General features: G+C 41.1%; 6 protein-coding genes across 10 annotated transcripts; 4 read left to right on the top strand and 2 right to left on the bottom strand.

Annotated features, from left to right (window-relative positions):
* Positions 1-4: 4 nt before the first annotated feature.
* LOC128259199 (replication factor C subunit 2) lies at positions 5-1205 on the bottom strand. Its single transcript, XM_052991444.1, has 2 exons — positions 960-1205; positions 5-906 (listed from the first exon to the last, which is right to left on the bottom strand). The coding sequence occupies exons 1-2, from the start codon at positions 1122-1124 to the stop codon at positions 76-78; spliced, it is 996 nt and encodes a 331-aa protein (XP_052847404.1). The 5' UTR covers positions 1125-1205; the 3' UTR covers positions 5-75.
* Positions 1206-2017: 812 nt separating this feature from the next.
* LOC128259191 (protein ROP) lies at positions 2018-4326 on the bottom strand. Its single transcript, XM_052991428.1, has one exon. It carries the CDS (start codon positions 4130-4132, stop codon positions 2333-2335), a length of 1800 nt encoding a protein of 599 aa, XP_052847388.1. The 5' UTR covers positions 4133-4326; the 3' UTR covers positions 2018-2332.
* Positions 4327-4828: 502 nt separating this feature from the next.
* On the top strand, positions 4829-7202 carry LOC128259201 (ras-like protein 2). Of its 2 annotated transcripts, none has more exons than XM_052991447.1 (3): positions 4829-4993; positions 5587-5674; positions 5732-7202. In XM_052991447.1, exons 1-3 carry the CDS (start codon positions 4913-4915, stop codon positions 6139-6141), a joined length of 579 nt encoding a protein of 192 aa, XP_052847407.1. In that variant the 5' UTR covers positions 4829-4912; the 3' UTR covers positions 6142-7202. The 2 variants fall into 2 exon arrangements, with proteins under 2 accessions (XP_052847407.1, XP_052847408.1); XM_052991448.1 differs by lacking the exon at positions 4829-4993 and adding an exon at positions 5124-5486.
* Positions 7203-7244: 42 nt separating this feature from the next.
* On the top strand, positions 7245-7894 carry LOC128259205 (adipokinetic hormone). The gene is made up of 2 exons (XM_052991452.1): positions 7245-7458; positions 7517-7894. Exons 1-2 carry the CDS (start codon positions 7390-7392, stop codon positions 7685-7687), a joined length of 240 nt encoding a protein of 79 aa, XP_052847412.1. The 5' UTR covers positions 7245-7389; the 3' UTR covers positions 7688-7894.
* An 81-nt stretch (positions 7895-7975) lies between these two features.
* Positions 7976-13032, top strand: LOC128259198 (venom protease). Of its 3 annotated transcripts, none has more exons than XM_052991441.1 (7): positions 7976-8214; positions 10222-10385; positions 10946-11231; positions 11322-11618; positions 12118-12329; positions 12410-12481; positions 12707-13032. In XM_052991441.1, exons 1-7 carry the CDS (start codon positions 8049-8051, stop codon positions 12845-12847), a joined length of 1338 nt encoding a protein of 445 aa, XP_052847401.1. In that variant the 5' UTR covers positions 7976-8048; the 3' UTR covers positions 12848-13032. The 3 variants fall into 3 exon arrangements, with proteins under 3 accessions (XP_052847401.1, XP_052847402.1, XP_052847403.1); XM_052991442.1 differs by having other exon boundaries at positions 12410-12485; positions 12713-12850; XM_052991443.1 differs by lacking the exon at positions 7976-8214 and adding an exon at positions 9395-10014.
* Positions 13033-15397: 2365 nt separating this feature from the next.
* LOC128259193 (venom protease) lies at positions 15398-20038 on the top strand. 2 transcript variants are annotated; one of them, XM_052991430.1, is made up of 6 exons: positions 15401-15725; positions 17005-17174; positions 17244-17496; positions 18409-18802; positions 18863-18938; positions 19406-20033. In XM_052991430.1, the coding sequence occupies exons 1-6, from the start codon at positions 15629-15631 to the stop codon at positions 19931-19933; spliced, it is 1518 nt and encodes a 505-aa protein (XP_052847390.1). In that variant the 5' UTR covers positions 15401-15628; the 3' UTR covers positions 19934-20033. The 2 variants fall into 2 exon arrangements, with proteins under 2 accessions (XP_052847392.1, XP_052847390.1); XM_052991432.1 differs by lacking the exon at positions 17005-17174 and having other exon boundaries at positions 15398-15725; positions 17281-17496; positions 19406-20038.
* Positions 20039-20041: the final 3 nt, after the last annotated feature.

The following is a 20041-nucleotide window of genomic DNA, read 5'->3' as shown; positions in this document are numbered from 1 at the left end:
TAGCCAAAATTTATTCCAGTAATTTATTCAGTAACGACCTTAATCTAAGGACCCTATATAAGCTGTAAATAAAACTTAATGCTTCTCGGCAGCTATGCAGAGTTTGGCCAGAAGGGCGGTGAGCTGCAGCAGGGAATTGACGCCGTCGACAATCTTCATGTGGGTGATGCCAATCTCCCGGATGAAGTCCAGCTTCAGATGCTCATCGATGTTGACGCGCTTGCAGACGCGGAATATGTTGCCAATGATGTCCTCCGGCGAGTATCCCAGCTTCCACAGCTTGGCCAGAATCTTGTAGGCCTTGTGTATATCGTTGGCGGCACAATGGTGGATCATCTCCTCGAGGAGCTTGGGATGCGGCTCATCGCAGACCTTGAACACGTTCTCCGCATTGATATCGCCGAATCCCTGGGCAGTGGACTGCAGATTATTCAGCCCCTGTCGCATATCTCCTTGGGCGGTGAAGACAATGGCCTCCAGTCCGTCCTCCGTGTAGTTGAGCTTCTCCCACTTGGCCACCTCGATGAGCTTGGCCAGGACCTGGGCATCGGATAGCTTGGTGAACCGCAACATGGCGCAGCGCGATTGGATGGGCTCGATGATCTTCTCGCTGGTGTTGCAGGCCAGTGCGAATCGCGTGGTGCTGCTGTAGATCTCCATGGTGCGGCGCAGGGCCTGCTGGGCACCCTCCGTCATGCTGTCCGCCTCGTCCAGGATCACGATCTTGTGCCGGCCGCGCGGCAATGTCACCTTCTGCTGGGCAAACATCTTGATCTTGTTGCGCACCACATCGATTCCTCGCTCATTGGAGGCATTCAGCTCGAGCACAGCCTCTTTGTAGCTGTCTCCCAGGAGAATCCTCGCCAGACACTGGATTGTGGTGGTCTTGCCCACGCCTGGCGGTCCCTATAAGCCGAAATTATTACTCCCTAACCGAGTTTAAATCCTTCAAAACTCACCGCTATGATTATATTGGGTGCATTTCCCTGGGTGGCGAAGACGGATAATCGCGCCACCGTATCCTCGTTGCCCACAATCTCCTTGAACTTCACCGGGCGGTACTTTTCAATCCATGGCAAGTGACTACGCTTGTCGTCCACGGCAATTTCGGGTTCTTCCGGCATTATTTGTGCAATTTTCCAAAATTCGCAGATACAAACAAACAATTTTAAGCGATGGCGTGGGGCTGTAGTGTGACCGTACTATAGGCGCCAAAATACGAACTTTTGGTATTTTTTAATTGCATGTTTTCAAACTTTTCATCGATTTATTATCAAGTATTTTGTAACGTTTATTATATATTTTTCAAAACATGTTAATGACTCATTGAGTTTATTTTAAAATAAGTTGTGTTTTGCAATCTGATTAAAAGTTAAAAACTAAGCTTTAGCTTAGAACAGTAGAGATGTTTCAAATAATTAATTATACAAATCTTTCGAAACAAATTGTTAGATATCATGTCTCATTTAAATTAAACAAAATATGATTTTCATAAAAAATTGTTTAATATATAAATAATAAATTGATTAGTTTTATTTAATATTTTTCAAAATACTGTCTTTCGGATTAAAAAACACCTAAAGTTTTGATAGGAAGCGAAAATAATTTTTTGAATAATCAAATTATAAATGTTCAAGTTAATTTGGAAACAATTTGTTAATTTTTTTGGTAAGCTTTATTGGGTATTGACGAAATTACAATACATTCAGATGCCTCGGGTGCAAAAAATTTGAACTTGCATTTAAATATAGTTCGAATTATATCAAATACATACTTTTATTGAACCACTTTCAAAATATACGTTTTTGAAATCTTTATGGTTTTTAGACAACTTGGTTTAGTGTTTAATATTTAATGTTAACATTTAAATATTTTCTGATGTCATTTGGCCGAATATGCATATAATTTCACACAGGCTCATCCATAATTTTTTCGATTTGACTAAGTTCGGAAGTTTATTCAATTGTTGAAGTAATCCGAAGTGAATATTATATGGTGCTGTGATATTCGTGTCCAGTTTTTCTTTTCTAGTTATCATGCTACAGTATAAGAGCCAGTATAGGGGCTTAATTGAAATAATACTACTCGTATTATTGAAGTTAATATTTATTTATATTCGGCTAAGAGTAAAATACTATATAATTGTTTAATATATTATGTAATGCGTATATAATTTATGTATTGCATTTTAATATTTATATTGCAATATGTAATTAGTATAATAATTTCTTAAGGAATCATTTTGAACCTTCGGTAAGGAATAACAAACTATTTTTACGACAACACGATAAATGTGACAAAATCGTTAACAAGATAATGATCCAATAAGTATTTAGTCCTCCTTCGAGAGACTGCCCAAGTCGCTGAGAAAGATTTCGGGCGAGAGGACGTGCGAGGAGCCGACGAGGACCTCCCAGTTGCGCACCGCACTGGTCACCTCATAAGCACATCGCATCTCGGACATGCTGACGCCGCCCACGATGAAGACGATGAGTCGGGGCACGTTCTTCACTTGCGCCTGTCCCTTGTCCTTGTGCCAGTGGCCATAGCGGGCACTGGTCGGGGCATGGTAGTTGGTGTTCTGGGCCCTGCCCTCGAGGAAGGGGAAGTGGCGCGAGTCCAGCTTGTCCTCTATGCAGTCCTCCATTATGTCCTTAATGACCGGGGTCCAGCGCGACATCTGATAGGTGCTCTCGGTGGTGCGCTCCTTGCGCGGCACCGAGTACACCTTCTTGCGCGAATCTGCAATGACATTGATGCCCAAGCAACTAAGATTACGCACCATATCCTGATCCTTGGGCGACAGCTGGGCATGGGTGAAGAGCTTCGTTAGGTTCTCCTCCGAAATTCCGTTCTTGATCATCACATAGAGGGCAATAATGCGAACTTTGTCGTAGTTCGAGACATTGGCGTCCAGCAAGATTGGCACAATGTTGCGCATATGATCCTTGATCTTCTCGCCCTCGGCGTCCGTGCCCATGGCCAGATCCTGCTCCACGCGGCACAGCTTGTCCACGTAGTTCTGGTACGACTTCATGCAGTCCTCGGCCAAATGCAAGTGGGTGGAGTACTTGGACAGCTCCTTCTGGTACTGCGGCATCTTCTTGATCATCTGCGACAGATCGCGCATCGATGACTTGTCGGCCGAGCCCATGCGCTTCGAGTCGGTGAACTTCTTTAGGTTCTGAGTCACCTGGGTGGAGACGACAGCGATGTGCTCGTGGCGCAGCTCCACCCACAAGTCGTCGTTCTCGTCGAGCAGCACCTCCTTATCGGGCTGATTCGGACCGGGTGTATAGCGATAGACGTCGTTCACGATGGGTAGCAAATCGTAGGCCATGGCCTGAAGAGTCAGCTCGTGCAGCAGTGGCGACACACAGTCGAAGCCGCGATCCAGGATCAGCAGCTGGGAGCGGGCCTTCTCCGGACCCTCGCCCATGGTGGCATCGTCGGCCTTGTATGCGTCCAGCTTCTGCTGCACCGATGCAGCCAGATCAATATTCCTGTCCCAATCGCTGCGATAGCGCACATTGGGGTATTCCCCCAGAGTGGCACACAAAGTGGCTATTTGCTCGGCAATCCGCTCGATGTGCTTGCTCCTGATGGAGGCAAAGGCCGGCGAGTACAGGCACTGGAAGGTGTCCGGCGAGTCCAGCGAAAATACCTGACATTCGTAGGGCAAGAATGCGATGTTGATCTCCTTCAGCGTCTTGATCTTTCCGGCAGCACACGATTTGCACAAATCGTTGAACAGCTCCTCGGGACAGACCTCCGTGAAGAAGACGTGGGCGTAGCGATACATGGGCCTGGCCGGATTCTCGAAGTCCCGGATCAACCCACGCACTGACTCATCCGAGGGGGTGATCAAGTAAATCGCATCCATGGTGGGCAGTGGCTCCCGCTTCTTGTTGATGTCCTCCACCAGGGTGATGCCCTCGGCGCTGATCTCGTGCATTTTGGTGCACGCCGAGACCATGCGCATTCCCAGCTTGTCCACAACTAGGACCCTCCATTCCATGCCACCCGCCCCCGCAGCCGCCGCAGACGTAACGCCCTGCTTTTTGGGGGCTGGAGGCTTGTACTTCACCACCTCGTTCATCAGCTTCTGGCCCACCAGCACTTTCAAGGCCATTTTCACTGCGTTTTATTGGTCACGGGCGCAAAGGCAACTCGATTATGAACACACAAAGCGTTAATATATGCTTCACTGGACTTGTCTTTTTCGTTTTCCGTGTCTTTTCTTGCCCTAAAGAATTTTATCTATTCCTTGGCCAATTTTCTGTATTTTTTTCGTTTGATGACTATACCACAGTGTGACCAGGGTGGGCAGAGTCGATTATAACATTTACCAATAAGTCGGTATATTTTGTCGACCACTGTTAAGTTAACAGAGGGTGGGGCGGGTTGTTTTTTTTAAATTCAAATTAGAATATTTAGCTTTGCCCAACATTAATTTCAAAAGGTTTTATTACTACATTTGCTAAGTAAAAATCAAAAATTTAATATCAAGGAATCAAGTGTTGCATTTAAAACGTTTTCTAATTTAAAACATAAATTCTAATTTATTATTTAGGAACATAAATATATGCTGGCTTTAGTTTATGCTTTTTTAAATCAATTGTGGAAAAAAAAGTTTTGCTTACAATACAAAATGGAATAATAGAGCACATTTTTATTATACATTCGTCATACATTTTTTAACTGTGTTGTCTCTGATTTAAGCAAATACAATAAAATACATTTAAAACCAAATTAAAATTCCGATTGGAATTTTTATCGGCGGTTCGAGTCCTGGCTTATATATATATGTTGGTGGTATATTTTTTAGTAACCCGTGGCTGGTCACACTGCATCAGTGGAGGAGGAAAATAAAAGAATTTTTAGTTGGCCAACTGGTCGAAATAAACTCGGAATGCAGATGCAAACGTACAAATTGGTGGTGGTCGGCGGCGGCGGCGTGGGAAAGTCAGCGATAACGATACAATTCATCCAGGTGAGGCCCCAAGAGCACCCGACACCCTGGTGACGTCGCCTTTAACAGGGGCGGATCACGCTTTAGAGCGGTGGCGGGGGGCGGGGCGGCCCTTGTTTTGGCCAGAGCAACAAACAAGCAACAAGCGACCGATTTCTGTGCGTCTGTGTTTGGACATGCGTGTGCATAGTTTCGAGCAGAGATCATCATCATCGACTTCGCCGTCGTTGGGGGCCACACCCCCGTGTGTATCTCCATTTTGGGGAGCTGGAGATCCAAGTGGTCAAGAAAGCCAGGGAGTTATGGTCCCCAGTTTTCTGGGTGTGTGCCGATCGATTCCGAGCGTGTGTGCCATGGTCACGACCACAATGCCCGCCCGTTTCCATTTATTTTTAGTCATTTGCGTCATCTGCACATCTTTCGTGTATATGCTGTCGAGCTGTCGAGCTGTAGAGCTGTAGCCTTTCCCGAAGATATATAGAGCATAGTGGATGAGGATGATAATAAAAGTGACGTGTGTAAACAAATCAAAGGCGGAATGATAAACGCACCCCGTCTTATAATCTTAATATAGCATATCTCAAACCAAAATATAATAATACTTTATCTTGCAGAGCTACTTCGTCACGGACTATGATCCCACCATTGAAGACTCGTACACGAAGATGTGCGTCATTGACGATGTGCCAGCCAAATTGGACAGTGAGTACTCCCACATTACCCATTCCCAGAACGTTGCTAATCTCTGTAAAAACCCAGTTTTGGACACGGCCGGCCAGGAGGAGTTCAGTGCCATGCGGGAGCAGTATATGCGCTCCGGTGAGGGCTTCCTGCTCGTCTTCGCGCTCAACGATCATTCCAGCTTCGATGAGATCCCCAAGTTCCAGCGCCAGATCCTGCGCGTCAAGGACCGCGACGAGTTCCCCATGCTGATGGTGGGCAACAAGTGCGACCTGAAGCAGCAGCAGCAGGTGTCCTTGGAGGAGGCGCAGAACACCAGCCGCAGCCTGATGATGCCCTACATCGAGTGCAGTGCCAAGCTGCGGATCAATGTCGACCAGGCCTTCCACGAGCTGGTGCGGATCGTGCGCAAATTCCAGATCGCCGAGCGCCCCTTCATCGAGCAGTCGTACAAGAAGAAGGGCAAGAGGAAGTGCTGCCTGATGTAAGCGGATGGGTCACGTCACAGACAATCTCCTGAATGCCGCAGCGGATGCAGGAGCCAACATTTAACGAGTATAACACCAAATTTTTTGTGAGAAAAAACACGCGTCGACTGAGCTTTGAATTCCGTTGAGAAGACGATAAACCAGTAAACCTGTAAACCAGAAACCCGAAAGCCGAAACCAGTAACCGCAAACCAGCGCGCAAAACGTGTCAACGAGCCCAAACGAAGTGCATTTCTTATCTGCCCAGGTGCATGCCGCATTCAACGAACGAATCGAATAAGCTTCGCCACTTTCAAATAGCTACGAAGAAACTTACAACTAAAAACTCAAAACTAAAAACTAAAACTAACAAACGCCACATGCAAACAGAAACACGAAACATAGTTAGATATATACAACAGATTCACACGGATAACATATATATACATATATAAATATATATGTATGTATATTTATATATATATATTTCTACATATATTTTTGTAATATTATTTGTTGATCAACGACAACAATTAAGGACGAATGTTTTCTATGATTATTACCAATCGTGGCTCGCAGGCCATTTGTTTTTATAATGCAATAACTAAACCCAGAACGTTTGTTTCGATTAAGCCAAAACGTAATAATGTGTTATTGTAATTTGTATTGTTATTTACTACTAATATATACGTATACATATATAAACTGCTTACAATCCGATTTTGTTGTAACAAATTGAGTGCCTCGTTCTCGCGCGTAGAAAACTAAAAAAAAACATACACTTCCATCTCTGTATTTTTCACACACACCCACACACACAACATTTTTGTACTATATATCGTCAGCTGCCAGGCGCACAACTCGCAAACTCACTTAACGATATTTTTGTACATGTCCCCAGTCGAATTCTATGGTTTATTGTTCGCCAAATGTATTGCAACAGTTGCTTAAGCCGCAATCTCGTTTAACTCTTATACACTGCTTAATTTAACGAACTTATTTAATGGTATATAAATAAATATATAATTATATTTAATATTAAACATATGCGCAATTCTAATAAACACATGGAGAATCACAAACGCTTCCACTTAGATGAATGTTTTAATGACGCAAGTTCGATTGGCTGCCGATTGGAATTGAATACAGGACTAATTATAAAAGGAATCCCTAGAAGTGATGATTTAATTAACTGCCGCATGGTTATTTCTCGTATCTGAAGGGGTATAAAAGCAGGCTGAACCGAGAAGGAGCAGCATAGAACTCAGAATGAATCCCAAGAGCGAAGTCCTCGTTGCAGCCGTGCTTTTCCTGCTCCTGGCTTGTGTTCAGTGTCAGGTGTGTAGAGTGATTTAATGCATACAAAACCCTATTTTTCTTATATGTTTTATATTAGCTGACTTTCTCGCCGGACTGGGGAAAGCGTTCCGCTGGCGGAGCAGGTCCTGGATCCTTTTTCGAGTCCCAGCAAGGCAACTGCAAGACCTCCAACGAAATGCTGCTCGAGATCTTTCGCTTCGTGCAATCCCAGGCCCAGCTGTTCCTCGACTGCAAGCACCGCGAGTAGGAGTAGGCCATATCCCATCCAGATCCTGATCCTAATTCCGATTCGGATCTCGGACGATGTCTAGCACGCACACACATACACTATCTATATGTACCCATATATACCATATATGCTAATACACAGCACGTTATCAAGGTAGTCGTAGTCGGCATTTAGATTTAATGGAACTTTTCTTTCCCAACAATAAATAAGCGCATCCAAAATGTATTCCAATCTGCTGGCAAAAGGGGGAATTTTGACCTTAATGGGGTGCTTCACCCAAACTTAAACTTTTCAAGTTCATACCTCAAAAAAATAGGTGACTAGTGGCTGTCAATTAATTTAAATATGATTTCGAAAATTGCCACAATTAAATCATTTGATGGCACCCACTCCATTGGCGCTTAAGTTGAGGTGTGTCAGTGGCCCACGGCTTCAGTTCGTCGGCGAAGTTCATTGGATCAGAATGTGTGCGATCTCTGGCTCCCCAAAAGTTCACAAATTTCTTATATTTCTTTTGTGCCTTTCCATTTTCACGCCCATCAAGTGTAAGTTGTGTGAATTCTTTATTTAGTTTCCATTGGGCCTAAAAATACACCATGATCGTGCCAATAGATCTGTTTGAGTTATGTGTTCGTGTCATTCCATTTGAAATGTGTCAACATAAACAAATCCCCAAATCATTCATCTAACACCCAGCAAATGATTCAAACAGACCTCCCCAAATGATTTTAATCGGACTTCAAGCGTCACTGGCCCAGTTATTTTAATACCCCCGAGAATTAACGATGCATTTCGGTGTGAATTCGTTTCAACTGCAATTAAGGCTTTGAATAATGCACTGGCATTAAATTTAGTTTTTAGAAGTGTGCATTTCCCGGTGATCATTAAATTCTGTGTTACAATAAAGTCAACGCTTTATAATATGAGTAATGGGTAATAAAATATGCTAAATTCGGTTTTTTTTAGCTGATGATTTTAATTTGTTTTGCATTTGCTGATAAGGTTAGTCACTGACATCCGTTCAAATATTTTTATATGTTTGCTTTTTGTTTTTTTTGACTAATTATCCTTTAACTTGTTACTTTAAAAAGTTACAATTTTGTTTGACTCACCCATAAATAATTTGATGATTTATTATTAAAATGGAATCATATGATATGTTGTTTAGTAGCTTAATGGTAAAATATTAAAATTTATTAATAGTACAAAATTAAAGAACAAATTTTAAATTTTATTTTATTATCTACTCCTTTACCAAATTACTACTTATATAGTCATTTTTTAGTACAGAACTTATTATAATTGGCAACAAATATGGTTTAAAAATTTAAAATTTACAAATATATAATTTTATAAATTTTTTTTTTGCGCTGTTTTACTTTTATTGTTATCAATTATCTGTACAACAAAAAGTAGATTTATGACATCCTATAACTATTTAGCCACTTTTAAGAAAGTGGTATACAAAATCAATTAAAGTTTTTTTACAGTGATGGGAATAGTATATTTTTAAAGAGCTTAATTTCGACCCCTCCACAAACCTTTGATCCGCTCCTGGGCTTGGGCATTGCAGACCACTCTTTTGGATAATTGTACCCCACTAAAATACAATTGAATTATAATCATTATGGGCCGCCGTGCTCCACTTGGCCGAACTGCCTGCAATTGGCCGAAAAAAGCTGAGTTTCGTGGACAGTTGCCACCTGGTGGCCGAGCAGAAAGCACGGATAAACGGATATACGGATACGGTTACGGTTACGACGACGGATTGGAGATGGTGCTGCTGGACGAGTTCTGTGTGAAGGTGTACTTCTGGCCATTCCTGTCCTACCTGGCCAGCATGAAGGGCTGGTGTCCGCTGTATCCGCCAGGTTACTATCCCATCTACGCCCTGCAGCCGCCGCTGCAGCCGCTCCAGCCGATTGGTCCACTAATACCGACCCAACCCGCTCTTCCGTCCACACCTGCAGTGATACCGACGTTCCAGCCCACGCCGCCAAATCCCCAGCCGCCGCCGGTGACGCCACCGCTGATCACGACCACTAGTAGTACCACCAGTACTACTACTACTACTTCCAGCACCACAACCTCCTCCACCACGGGATTGACCACCCTGAGCACCGCTGGCACCACTCTGCCCGTGCCGGTGCCAGTGCCCACGTGTCCGTCGCAGCCCTTGGTTTGCCTGCCCGGCGGAGCACGTCCGCTGCCCAACTGCCCCTGCATCGATCCTCGCCAGCAGCAGAACACCCCGCTGGTCCTCTCGACGGGACCTCAGATCGGTTCGGATATGATGGTTTTCATGCCGCTGAATGGCGGACGTCGGCGACGTCGTCGTCGTAAACGCCGGATACTCTACTAAAATCACCCCTCGATTAACAAAAAATATCAACATCACAACCTATCCCAAAACCCTTGCATTTACACACAAATATACGCAAAATTAGTCAATAAAAATAAAAACGATCACGAAATCCAAAGCAAATCGAATTGGCAATCTAAATTGGTTTTAGAGCAGTCCTTACCCGCCCAATCACATGCTTATTTTACAGCCCAATCCTGCCAAGATGCCCGATCCCGGCCTGGAAACTGCCTGCCCCTCACCTCTTGCCCCCAGCTCATGGAGGAGTATCAGAGTCAGGGGCAGGGGCAGGGCAACGCCTTCCACACCTTTCTGGGCCAGTCCATATGTGGCTTCGATGGCTCCACTTTCATGGTAATCCCCTAGATCTATTTTGGTTCTTACTTTTGTCCGATTTAATTGATTGAAAATATTATCATAATTGTTGAGGTTTTTATTTAAATCTATTTATAGAATTTCATATTTTTTTGCTTATTAGAAATCTAAGTGAATTGATTATATTAAACTACGCATTAAATTGCACTTATTTTAGACAATTGAATATGATGATTTTATAATTTTATAATTGGTTCTTATATTTACAAGCTACGAACATTGCACATTTTTTTATGTAAAGAAACGTTATCATTCAGATCATCTTACCTATTAAATTATGATAGTTTTTGAACATTGGGTTCTAACTTATAATTTCTAAACTTTATTGCTAATTTGTTTACTATTTGAAAACCCATTTACTGTTTAATTATTTTTTAGTTAAGACTTATATATTGACAAATTAGCGAAAAATTAAATTAATTATTTATAAATTAAGACTTCTTTATTAAAATCGTCAAAATAGTGTACAACTGAAAACAGAACGGCTTACATTTAAAATGAGGCTAACAAAGTAAAGATTTCTTTTGCGTTTATGATAGGTATGCTGTGCCTCGGATCGAAGTGGTAATGCCAGGAGCAGGAAGGATCTGCTGCTGACCACCACTGCACCCTTTGGCTTCTTCCATTTCTCACCGCTAAGTGGTGGCCCCACTGTCACTCCCATGGTTTTCCAACCCACTCCGCCCCTAAATCCGGTGGTGAGCCCCAGTTTTAACCCACCTCCTCCTCCTCCAGCAACACAAAATACTCCACGATTGGCTACTGTTTGTGGCATAAGTGGTGCCACTTCCAATCGGGTGGTGGGTGGAATGGAAGCTAGGAAAGGTAATTATTAATTATTTAAATTTAGTTAAATAATTATCAATAAACTTTTTTTACCTTCCTCCCACTTATTTAATCATAAATCCCCTCCAGGAGCCTATCCCTGGATAGCTGCGTTGGGTTACTTCGAGGAGTCCAATCGGAATGCGCTTAAGTTCCTCTGCGGTGGCAGTCTGATTCATTCGCATTATGTCGTCACCTCGGCGCACTGCATCAATCCGATGTTGACTTTGGTTAGATTGGGTGCTCATGACCTCTCCAAACCCATTCAACCAGGTGCAATGGACTACCGAATCCGCAGAACTGTGGTTCACGAGCACTTTGATCTCAACTCTATATCGAATGATATAGCTTTGATTGAGCTAAATGGAGTGGGATCATCTCTGCCAGGTAAAAGTTTTAAGGAATAATTAATGAAAGAAAACCAAAAGTAGTTAAATACTTATACCAAATACTAATTTCAAAAGCTAATCATAAAAATCCGAATTTAAAATTAATTTGCCTTATGAATTCTTTAAAAATTAATTCAGCGCTCTGCTAAACTTGTAAACATTTTGAGCAATCTAGAGCATTATATTATTTTAAATCGAATTTAAGAGAATTGTGTTTGATTTATTCTTTAAAACTGAATCCAGCGCTCTAATAAATTTTCTGAAACTAAGCCATAAATAAATCCAGGTAAAATAATATGAGAAAATAGGATTTAAAGTAAAAGAATTAAAAATGTGAAAAGCAAAAATCATATTACATTTTACAATATTATTAAATTGATAAACATATTATTCAGTCAAAATTATACGATTTTAAATTAATTTAGGGCTTCCTTTGAATAACAAAATTATTTATTTTACAATACCTTGCTAATGCCTAATGTTTCTGTAATGCCTAGGTAACATAGCCCCCATTTGCCTGCCCGATTCGGCGAAATTCCTGCAGCAGGATTTCGTTGGTATGAATCCCTTTGTGGCCGGCTGGGGGGCAGTGAAGCACCAGGGACCCACTTCGCAGGTGCTGCGGGATGCCCAGGTGCCCATAGTGTCCCGCCAGAGCTGCGAGCAGAGCTACAAGTCCGTCTTCCAGTTCGTCCAGTTCAGCGACAAGGTGAGCGGGTCACCCTAAAACGGAATGGGGAATCCCCGACAGAAGGAGGAATTTACAGGCCTAATAAATCCTTTTTGCAGGTGCTGTGTGCGGGCAGTTCGAGTGTGGATGCCTGCCAAGGGGATTCCGGTGGACCACTCATGATGCCCCAGGTCAGTTACAATCTCTTCTGCGGTCTGTGAGTCATCCAACCTGTTTTGGCCCAGTCTTGAGCTCTGTCTCCAAGGTGGTTTGCTGGTGAATACCGCCCGCTAATTGTTCATTTTCGTGACGCAAATATGATTTTGTTGGTTTACGAAAAATGTCGATGAATTGCAGATAAGAATTTTTAAATTTTATAGTATATTTCTTAACCCCTCATTTGTTTAATCTTTCAGCTGGAGGCCAATGGGTATAGGTTCTACTTACTTGGCCTGGTTTCCTTTGGCTACGAGTGTGCTCGTCCCAATTTTCCCGGGGTCTACACAAGAGTGGCCTCCTACGTTCCTTGGATCAAAAAACACCTCTCGTTGGCTTAGAACATGACACATGCCAAATCCGATGTCTATCTTTGATGTGTCATCCAAAATTGAGAGCACTTAACAAACACTTGCATTAAAATCCTAAATCTCAAATTCACATACCCACCGGAATTAAATAAATTTCATGTTTTTATGTTCTTGTTTGATTTAATTTGCAATCCATTGAATTTAACTGCCGTGTAAGGGAGTTTTTTGTGAGACTTGTTTTCTCCATAAAAATAATCTTATTCAAAACTTCAATTCAATTCAATTCAATTATATGTCATTAGTATTATATGATTAAAATGTAGATAATTATCAAAGCAAATACTTGAGATATGTGATTAAAAAACGTGTTTTGGTGAAAAAGCTTTGCTTATCACAACTATAACAATCAGTTTGCTTAATAATATCACCAAACTTATAGCTTTATTTATCCTATTCGATGTCACGCTTATTGAACATTTCCTAAAAAGTATCAAGTACGCGATATTATACATTGATAAATGAAACTGTCGAGCCGGAACCTAAAAAGAGCAATTCTTAGTCTTCAGGGTCTGGTATTTCCCGCACTTCACTTCGGCCCCCTGCTGTTTCTACCTGAATTGCATGGCCAAGTGATCCGGATTAGTCATTATAGTAGAACGATCGCTGGTATTATGCCCCAGCGGTTGCATCGATCGCATGCCAATTGGCTTTCGGCGACGGCTCCCCGGAATTCTAATCAGGTTGAGTGCCCCCGATCTCAGATAAATATATGGAATACACAACCAATCGGCGGAGATTTAGTGGGGTGAACTAAGTGTTTGCTAACTGTGATCTCACATCAGATGCATAATGCACACTGATATGGCGTCACTTGTCGAACGTTCTCTCTATCGGAAATAAAGCAATATAGAATCTCTATAGTGATCTTAGACAGTCTCAAATAGCTTCAATATATTTTTAAGATTTTGGCAATCTTTTATTTCGTCCAATTTCAGAAATAAAATTAAAGGGTTTAAAATGTTTCTAGATAGATACATTTTATTGATAATTTTTTTTGTAAAAGTATTATAATGAAATTAAACAAATTAAGAAAATAAAGTGGGCCTAAAAAAAACTTTAGATGGGTTTTCCCAGCTGTTTAAATGTACATAAAACTAATTATTTTATTTAATGCCTTTAAGATTTTAAATATTATTTTTGAACAAAAAGCAGAGACCGTAATTATTATAGTCTATATTAAAAAAATTAAAATTAAATGTTTAATATATTTTGTTTAGTTATAATTATTATTTGTTAGACTTACTATCCTAATCAAAAAGTAGTAATTATTTTAATTAAGACTTTAAGCCTTTGGTTACGATTAAATATTAGGTAAAATTAATTTTAAGCGATTTAAATGCCACTGATCCTCACTGTGATTCCAATAATTACGTATGCTTTATGGGAGGCTGCTATCTATATAATCAGCGAAAGCTTTTTACGGTACTCGCATACGAATGCAATTTAAAGTACGAGATTATTTCAGATTGCTAATCATGACACAGAAATAGAATTTGCAATAGAATGTGGCCGGCGTCTTTGGTCAGTTGGCTAAGTGATTCCCAATTGACATGTCAACGGGATCCGTTTTAATTTACCTTGATTAATGGCATTTATCATTCTTGTTTAGACGAGCGTCTAATTGAGTCACAGAATTCTCGGGACTTGATCTATGACAAATTGAGAGCAGCGCAAGGTCAACATTTTGGCGCCGCATTTGACTCACGCCTAAATTGAAAATTCCCTATTCCAAAACAAATGCCAGGTTGTGTCCTATACCATTACCAAACTTACTGATGCATGTTATTAAGCTGCTATGAAAATAAATAAATATTTGTTGCCATTTTCGGACTGGCTTGCTTGGGAAAATCATTTCCTAATCTGATGTGGGAATTCGGTGCCTTTTCCACCTTAATTAATGTGCCTGGAAGGCAATCACCGATGTGAACCCCATCTGAATGCTCTCTATTGCATCCATTTTCACGGCGAGAGAGCGTACACTGATAGCAAAATTTAATACTCAATTAATTTTTATTATGTAAATTTTAAGCCGTTATCAACTTAAGTATAATGCCTATTTAATAAGAAGAACCCTTTTTATATGAAATGTTTAATTAAAATTAAAACCATATTCAACTTAAATATAATAGATATCATATACCCATACCCAAAGGACCAAATTTAAATCCTTTATTTTCCACCATTATTTATTTTCAATAAGATGAGTATTAATTTATTCCACGCAAGTAGCAGATTAAATCGTATGTGTTTTAAAAATAAGGGCTGAGACTGCAATTTTAGTCACTTCGGTATAGAACCGAAACTAAGAACTATAGGATTTATTGAATCAACACTAATTGTTTATTTATTTAATTTTATTTAAACTAAACTTTCATTTTTTTTTTGTTTTGGGGCAGATATTAATTTGTATTATTCCAGTTTTTATTAGTGTACGAGAGAGCTATAGATCGGCAGATCCGATGAGAATACTGCATATAAAGCTCGGCTCTGGATGCCGATCGCTCAGCCGAATCGAAGACGCGATCGCTTTGGTCACGCAGGCCACCACAAAAGACGCACACGGCAATCTCCGAAGAAGCTTCCGCGGCTCCGGTTCTCCGTTTCTCCAAAATTTTCAGTTTGATAACGCCCGCCGGACGGTGAACAACGCGCCGTTCTCGATATCTCGGATAAATATATATATATATTTATATATATATATTATAAGTGAACAAATATATAAATGACCAAATATAATAGATCGATCTCGCCATGAAGTCGATGTGCTGTGTTAGTGCTGTGATTACACTCCTGCCCCTCGTACTCCTCTCCAGACCCACCGATGCCCAGTTCAACCAGCGCCGGCAAGGTAGTCAGAGCCACTTAATTAGTCGAGAGCTTTCCGCTTCGCCATATCTATTTCTATCTAATATCTGTGTAGAACTTTTACGACTTAAATCTAAGCAAACAACAAACCAGTTCCATTAACAACGCATCTCGGAGTTTAATCAAATCCATAAACTACACATCAACACGCATTTAAATGAGTTTAACCCAGATGGTACAAATATCGGTTCGCGCGACACTCTAACAAAATCTTCAAGTTCAATGGCAAGTTCGTTGCCTAAGTCTTTCGATTTGACAGCCGGCCAAAGGCGGCAATTTGTATTAGCGCTGCCAAATAATGAATAATCCCGTGTTGTGAACAGCCAAATTTGTTGGCCCATTGTGTTCGAGTTCAATTCCAGTTCAGCAAAACCAGTCACCAAGGTCGGACTTCGTCTCGGACACCGACTCGGTCAGTTGTTTATTACCCGCGGGGCGTTCCCTTTATCGGTAGTGACCGCTACTCGTCATTTTTAAGCTATAGACGCCAATAACTGGCTTGACCAGCACCCGCCGTGACGCCAATCTAAAAACTTTGGGACTTACACAAGTGATTGTTAAAATAGAGTTATATCTTAGAGTTTATTTCGTTGTCATTACAAAGTAGAAAGTTCTTAGACATTTTTATATAGTTTTAATGTCAATGTAAATCTTTCTTAATTATTACTAATTACTTTGACTTTTTGCCTGTTTTTACATACTTTAACATGCATCCCATTGGAAAGCGGTTTTGTTTTGTTAGGTTCGGCTACCATTTATGGCATTCAAGCCAACATAAACAAAACATATACAAAGTATGACTACAAAATTGCTTAGAATTTTAATAAAAATGGAGAAAATCATTTTGTATATTTTTTTTGTGGCTTTTGAGTATAATTACTGCTTTGACAGTGCGGATTTTAGTGAAGGTTTTTGTTTTCTTGCTAATTGTAGACTTTTGACTTTGTTAGAGGTGTGAAGAAACATAACTAAATTCCCCATTCCCATAAATGATTCATCTTTAGGTTTGACCATTTGTTAAATCGTTTATCACTCATGAAAAAAGAATGGACATTTTTTAAGACAATCAAAATAAATTGAAGATTTATACATTTAATTAATTTTGAAAATTTTTGTCTCTAACAAAAGCTAAATTTAATGTTTTTATTAGAAATGAGTGAATTATAATTCGATCCAAAAACCAATTGAAGTAAATATTAAATGTATGCAAAAACTTTACGAGGAAAGCTAATAAAGTGAGCCAACTTTTTGTTTCCGTCCAGTTCGCCAGAACTGCATCACCCCCGAGAACTACTATGGAAGTTGCGTGGCCCTGACCTACTGCCCCCAGGTGGTGAACATCTTCAGGACCACCAACAGGGATTTTGCCCAGCGCTATGTGATCGCCCTGCAGCGCAGCTGTGGCACCCGCAACATCAACGGGGATCCGGTGGTAGGGACACATCCTCCTCCCCTCACTTTCCATCCTTTCTAAGCTTTGCCCTGCCTGTCTCTTACGTAGATCTGCTGCACTGAACCCAGATATGACCGGGTCACAGAGCGACCTCCGAACCCCTTCTTTCCCACAGCGCCACCGCCTCCGCCCGAAGTGAACGATAATGACTTCCTGATTACTACCCCAAGGACAACTACGACGACCACCTCGACCACGACGACAACTCCAGCTTCCATACCGATCACCTCATCGGCGCCACTGGTGGATCAACGGGGACCCTTGTGCCGAGGACCAGACACCAAACCCGGAAATTGTGTGGGTGAGTTTTCTTTATTTGCACAAAGTTAAATTTAAAGGTAGAGGGTTTTGTATTTAATATATGCATACACGTTTTGGCTATCAGCTTTATGACTTTTTTTTAAATATTATTTGGTTTAATTAAAATTACTTATCATTCGGGAAAACAAAACCAAAATACGTATACTTTTTATAAGCAGTAACCAGTTACTTGCAGAGTAAAAGGGTATATTGAATTGTGCAACGCGTACAGAAAAGCTTTTCCGTCCCTTTATATTTATATATGTATATATAATTATATGTTCTTGATCTCATTCAATGTCCATCTAGTGATCTAGCTTTATAATTCAGGTCTTTGTATTTAGCATGCAGATTCTATTTTGGTCTACTTTGTCATGTGAAACTTAGAAATGGCATATGCCGGTTATTGGGCGATATCTGGTCATTCGGTCAAGAGCTATCGATGCACCAAAAATTGTACAAATCGAATCATTATTTTAGAAGTTATAAAGAAAGTTGTAATTATGACGTCATTGCATACTGTTGAGGGAGCGAACGAGGGCGGGGTTACTTCTCGCTCTTAGCTTGTAGTGTTGACCCTGCAGTTCGGCAGATGGCGCCAACCAAAACACGATTGTTTTCTGGGGTTATTTTTATTATAAAACTAGTTAACTAAGTAACACAAAATAAAAATTTAGTATTTATACCAGGTTATCAGAGTCTAACATTTTGAACTAGAATAAGATTTTAATATACTTCGAAAATTAATCTTTTAAGGATAAAATTTTAAGATAATTCAAGATAACGATTAACAGAGAAAAAGTCAAATTACACATAAAGTAGAATTATGTGAATGTTTCCAAATTTGTTTAACAAATTTGTTGTATACATTTGTTTTCACGTGTAACTTATTAAATATCCTTAACCCATTTAGAACTCAAGGAATGTGCCTCGCTGTTGAATGAGCTGCGGGTAAAGCAGCGGGATGAGACCTTTTCCAATTTCCTGCGTGCCTCCAGAGTGATTTGTGGCAACCAGGGCACCCAGGTGTGCTGTCCCAACGGACAGACGGTCACCACTCCGCCCCCCGTTCTGATCAAGAACTCGGACGAAGTGCCTCGTCGGCTGTTGAATGTGGAGGAGGGATGTGGCTATACGCTCGGAACCTACAAGAAGATCGTGGGCGGTGAAGTGAGCCGCAAGGGGGCGTGGCCATGGATAGCACTACTTGGATATGATGACGCCTCCTCGTCGCCGTTCAAGTGCGGCGGAACCCTGATCACCGCCAGACACGTACTCACTGCGGCCCATTGCATCAGGGGTGATCTGTGAGTGCATATTTTCTCTCAATGATCTATGTTTTAACCAGAGCCTTTTTTCATCTCCAGGCAATTTGTGCGTTTGGGAGAACATGATCTGTCCACGAACACGGAGACTCCCCATGTGGATATTAATATTGCTAGGGTATGTCAATGTTTGAGAATTTTAAAATATATATTTTCTTTTATATTTCACGTTCCAGAAGAAAATTACAGGTTTTTTTTTTTGTAATTTAAAATTCTAAAACTCAGTCTTACAAAAATATAAGTTCGACAGTCTGTATTGAAACTACAAAAAAATTTCGATTTCTAAGCCCAAAAAGCAAAAAGACTTTTAAACTGAAAAGAGTACATTCCACATTCTAAACAAAGCTTAAGGGAGATTTTTGAATTCGTATTTATAATGTTCCAAATATTTATTTAAATCCCATAAAATTATATGAGATCTAAAATCTTTAAAGGTTTTTTTAAGTTTCTGTTATAATTGTTATAAAATATTATTGAATTCGTCCCTATAATGTTCCAAATGTATTTGTTTAATTCCCTCTAAAACACTAAAATTCCCTTTAAAAACACTTATCTGTTGTAATAACCACACATTTTTCCCTTCAGTACGTGGCCCATCCTGAGTACAATCGTAAGAATGGACGCAGTGACATCGCCATCCTGTACTTGGAGCGGAATGTGGAGTTCACCACCAAGATCTCGCCCATCTGCCTGCCGCACACGGCCACTCTGCGACAGAAGTCCTACGTGAAATACATGCCCTTCGTCGCCGGATGGGGCAAGACGATGGAGGGCGGTGAGTCGGCCACCGTGCTCAATGAACTCCAGATTCCCGTCTACGACAATGCGGTGTGCCAGCAGAGTTATGCGAAGGAGATGCGCTACTTCTCGGCCGATCAGTTCGACGGCGCCGTCATCTGCGCCGGAGTTTTGAGCGGCGGCAAGGATACGTGCCAGGGCGACTCCGGCGGACCACTGATGGTGCCGGAACCGTACGAGGGCAGACAGCACTTCTACCTGATCGGCGTGGTGTCCTACGGCATCGGCTGTGCCCGTCCGAATGTGCCAGGGGTTTACTCCAGCACACAGTACTTCATGGACTGGATCATCAGCCAGGTCCAGCAGACGCCCTAAGTTGCCATCTTAAGCCAAACTAATCTATAATCAAAATAAATCTGTAGTCGGAATAAAGCGATTGTGACTAGCGCATTAACTTATAAGTTCCAAACTTGTAGCGTTAGG

Source organism: Drosophila gunungcola (genome assembly GCF_025200985.1).
Source record: "Drosophila gunungcola strain Sukarami chromosome 3L unlocalized genomic scaffold, Dgunungcola_SK_2 000005F, whole genome shotgun sequence".
In the NCBI taxonomy this organism is placed as follows: domain Eukaryota; kingdom Metazoa; phylum Arthropoda; class Insecta; order Diptera; family Drosophilidae; genus Drosophila; species Drosophila gunungcola.
This window is presented reverse-complemented; position numbering and strand designations above follow the sequence as displayed.

Coding starts and splice junctions, on each gene's coding strand:
- LOC128259199 (XM_052991444.1), bottom strand. CDS start 1,124: ATGCCGGAAGAACCCGAAATTGCCGTGGACGACAAGCGTAGTCACTTG. Junction 907..959: donor CACCCAATATAATCATAGCG/GTGAGTTTTGAA, acceptor TTCGGCTTATAG/GGACCGCCAGGCGTGGGCAA.
- LOC128259191 (XM_052991428.1), bottom strand. CDS start 4,132: ATGGCCTTGAAAGTGCTGGTGGGCCAGAAGCTGATGAACGAGGTGGTG.
- LOC128259201 (XM_052991447.1), top strand. CDS start 4,913: ATGCAGATGCAAACGTACAAATTGGTGGTGGTCGGCGGCGGCGGCGTG. Junction 4,994..5,586: donor TAACGATACAATTCATCCAG/GTGAGGCCCCAA, acceptor TTTATCTTGCAG/AGCTACTTCGTCACGGACTA. Junction 5,675..5,731: donor TGTGCCAGCCAAATTGGACA/GTGAGTACTCCC, acceptor GTAAAAACCCAG/TTTTGGACACGGCCGGCCAG.
- LOC128259205 (XM_052991452.1), top strand. CDS start 7,390: ATGAATCCCAAGAGCGAAGTCCTCGTTGCAGCCGTGCTTTTCCTGCTC. Junction 7,459..7,516: donor TGGCTTGTGTTCAGTGTCAG/GTGTGTAGAGTG, acceptor GTTTTATATTAG/CTGACTTTCTCGCCGGACTG.
- LOC128259198 (XM_052991443.1), top strand. CDS start 9,444: ATGGTGCTGCTGGACGAGTTCTGTGTGAAGGTGTACTTCTGGCCATTC. Junction 10,386..10,945: donor TCGATGGCTCCACTTTCATG/GTAATCCCCTAG, acceptor CGTTTATGATAG/GTATGCTGTGCCTCGGATCG. Junction 11,232..11,321: donor TGGAATGGAAGCTAGGAAAG/GTAATTATTAAT, acceptor AATCCCCTCCAG/GAGCCTATCCCTGGATAGCT.
- LOC128259193 (XM_052991430.1), top strand. CDS start 15,629: ATGAAGTCGATGTGCTGTGTTAGTGCTGTGATTACACTCCTGCCCCTC. Junction 18,803..18,862: donor CATTGCATCAGGGGTGATCT/GTGAGTGCATAT, acceptor TTTCATCTCCAG/GCAATTTGTGCGTTTGGGAG. Junction 18,939..19,405: donor TGGATATTAATATTGCTAGG/GTATGTCAATGT, acceptor TTTTCCCTTCAG/TACGTGGCCCATCCTGAGTA.